The following is a 1,598-nucleotide window of genomic DNA, read 5'->3' as shown; positions in this document are numbered from 1 at the left end:
CAACATGGATAGTGCTTGAAATGCCAACATCTTCATTCTCTGATTGCAACTTTTCAATGAGCAAATTGCTGTGTTCTAGAGAACCTACCATGACTGGAAAGTCAGTTGGAACTGTGATTTCTTCAGCAAGTGGACTGCCAAGTTTCCAGCTGTACATGCTCTGTGTTTGATTCTTGTAAGCCAGTGTTTTGGACACGTTCCTAAAGTTACAGACTACATGTGCTTGACGTTTCAAAGGACAGTGTTTACTTTCCAACCTCATGCATGGAGTTCAGATTGTGGTATGTTCTTTTACAGTTTCTTTGGCTGCAAACAATTTGAAAGTCTTGGGAATCCGATAAGGCATGAAAGACTCTAAGATGACGGATAAGCTTTCTGACTTCCCCAATAAAATGTTTGCACTTTGGACATACATACATGATTTACCTATGACATAACATGGAGCTTGGAGATGAGTTCAATAACTTTGGATCTTTTCTTACCAGATACTGGAACCTCATAGATGTGCTCAAGGAAAGAGAAGACAGGAAGCAGTTGGACAGGGTAGGCAAGGTTGCAGACCCAATACATCTTAAACACCTTGTCAAGAGAGCAGGTCAGGCCTTCATCTCCAAGTGGAATGGCAATCTTGTCACTCTTCTCCACAATAACATACTGATGTGTTGCTCCACTTGGATGTCCCAGGCATAGAATGTAAGGTTGCTGTGCCCTCACAAATGAATCAGGATTGTCAAACAAGGATGCGATGCTTGTTCCAGACTAATACACAACAAGGAAGAAACAACATAAAATTGTAAAGAGCTTTAAAATTAATGAGGAAAAAAACACAATACACAAAAGAACATACAGGTGCGAAGTCCACCATAAAGGAAATGGCCGATTTCACACTGCAGTGACTCCATCCCTTCCCTTGTCCTGAGGCGGTTGGTGGAAGAAGGTGGGTGAGTGCCTGAAGTGCTTTGAAGCAGATCATTTCTAGAAAGAAATACAAGACAGAAAATAGATACCTTCATAATGGAAAAAAGTGTTTTCACAATCCAGGGTTTCCCCCAGAAAACTGTTCAAGGCTGGGGAATGGGGGGTTTTAGTCGAAGGGGCAACTCAACATTTTTTAAATTATTTTTTTCTTGGGGGGAAAGAGACGGCGTGCTTCATTTCACAAGAAGGCCTGTGTGTGTAAGCATGCGTGGTGTGAGACAAAGCAACTCGGGTGGGGGGGGGGGGGGGGCATTCTCTCCCCTTGGGAGGACATACACAAGTGAGCTGCACAAACAGCATAAACAGTTTAGTTAAAAAAAGAAGAAGAAAAAAAGCAAGCAGAACCTCAACCATGCAATTGTTTCAGCTCCTCCCTGATCACAGAGCAGGCAGGCCACCAGGAAAGACCCCAGTGTTCCGTCTGCTCAACACCTCCAACAACCAAACTAACCAAAAGGTGAAGGTGCTTTTTATTTAACCCAGGGGTGCCCAAACATGTTACCTGAGAGGGCCAAAAAATTAAAATCAATGGACCTCATGCAAGAACCGTTCGTACGCACAGATTTGTTCTTAAGTTGTGCGTACGAGTGATTTAGGAGAATTTGTGGCATTCACCAATG

At 43.1% G+C, this 1,598-nt stretch overlaps 1 protein-coding gene across 1 annotated transcript in view; it reads right to left on the bottom strand.

The window, feature by feature from the left end:
* Positions 1-482: 482 nt before the first annotated feature.
* The window catches only part of LOC106518831 (uncharacterized), a gene marked incomplete at its 3' end in the record, with an annotated part of 12,247 nt that continues 11,131 nt past the window's right edge, over positions 483-1,598 (bottom strand). The window contains 2 exon segments of the mRNA XM_014010251.1: positions 483-759; positions 848-975. Coding sequence (XP_013865705.1) covers positions 483-759; positions 848-975 — 405 coding nt within the window.

The sequence above is a fragment of the Austrofundulus limnaeus genome, unplaced genomic scaffold (genome assembly GCF_001266775.1).
Source record: "Austrofundulus limnaeus strain Quisiro unplaced genomic scaffold, Austrofundulus_limnaeus-1.0 Scaffold66, whole genome shotgun sequence".
NCBI lineage: Eukaryota > Metazoa > Chordata > Actinopteri > Cyprinodontiformes > Rivulidae > Austrofundulus > Austrofundulus limnaeus.
This window is presented reverse-complemented; position numbering and strand designations above follow the sequence as displayed.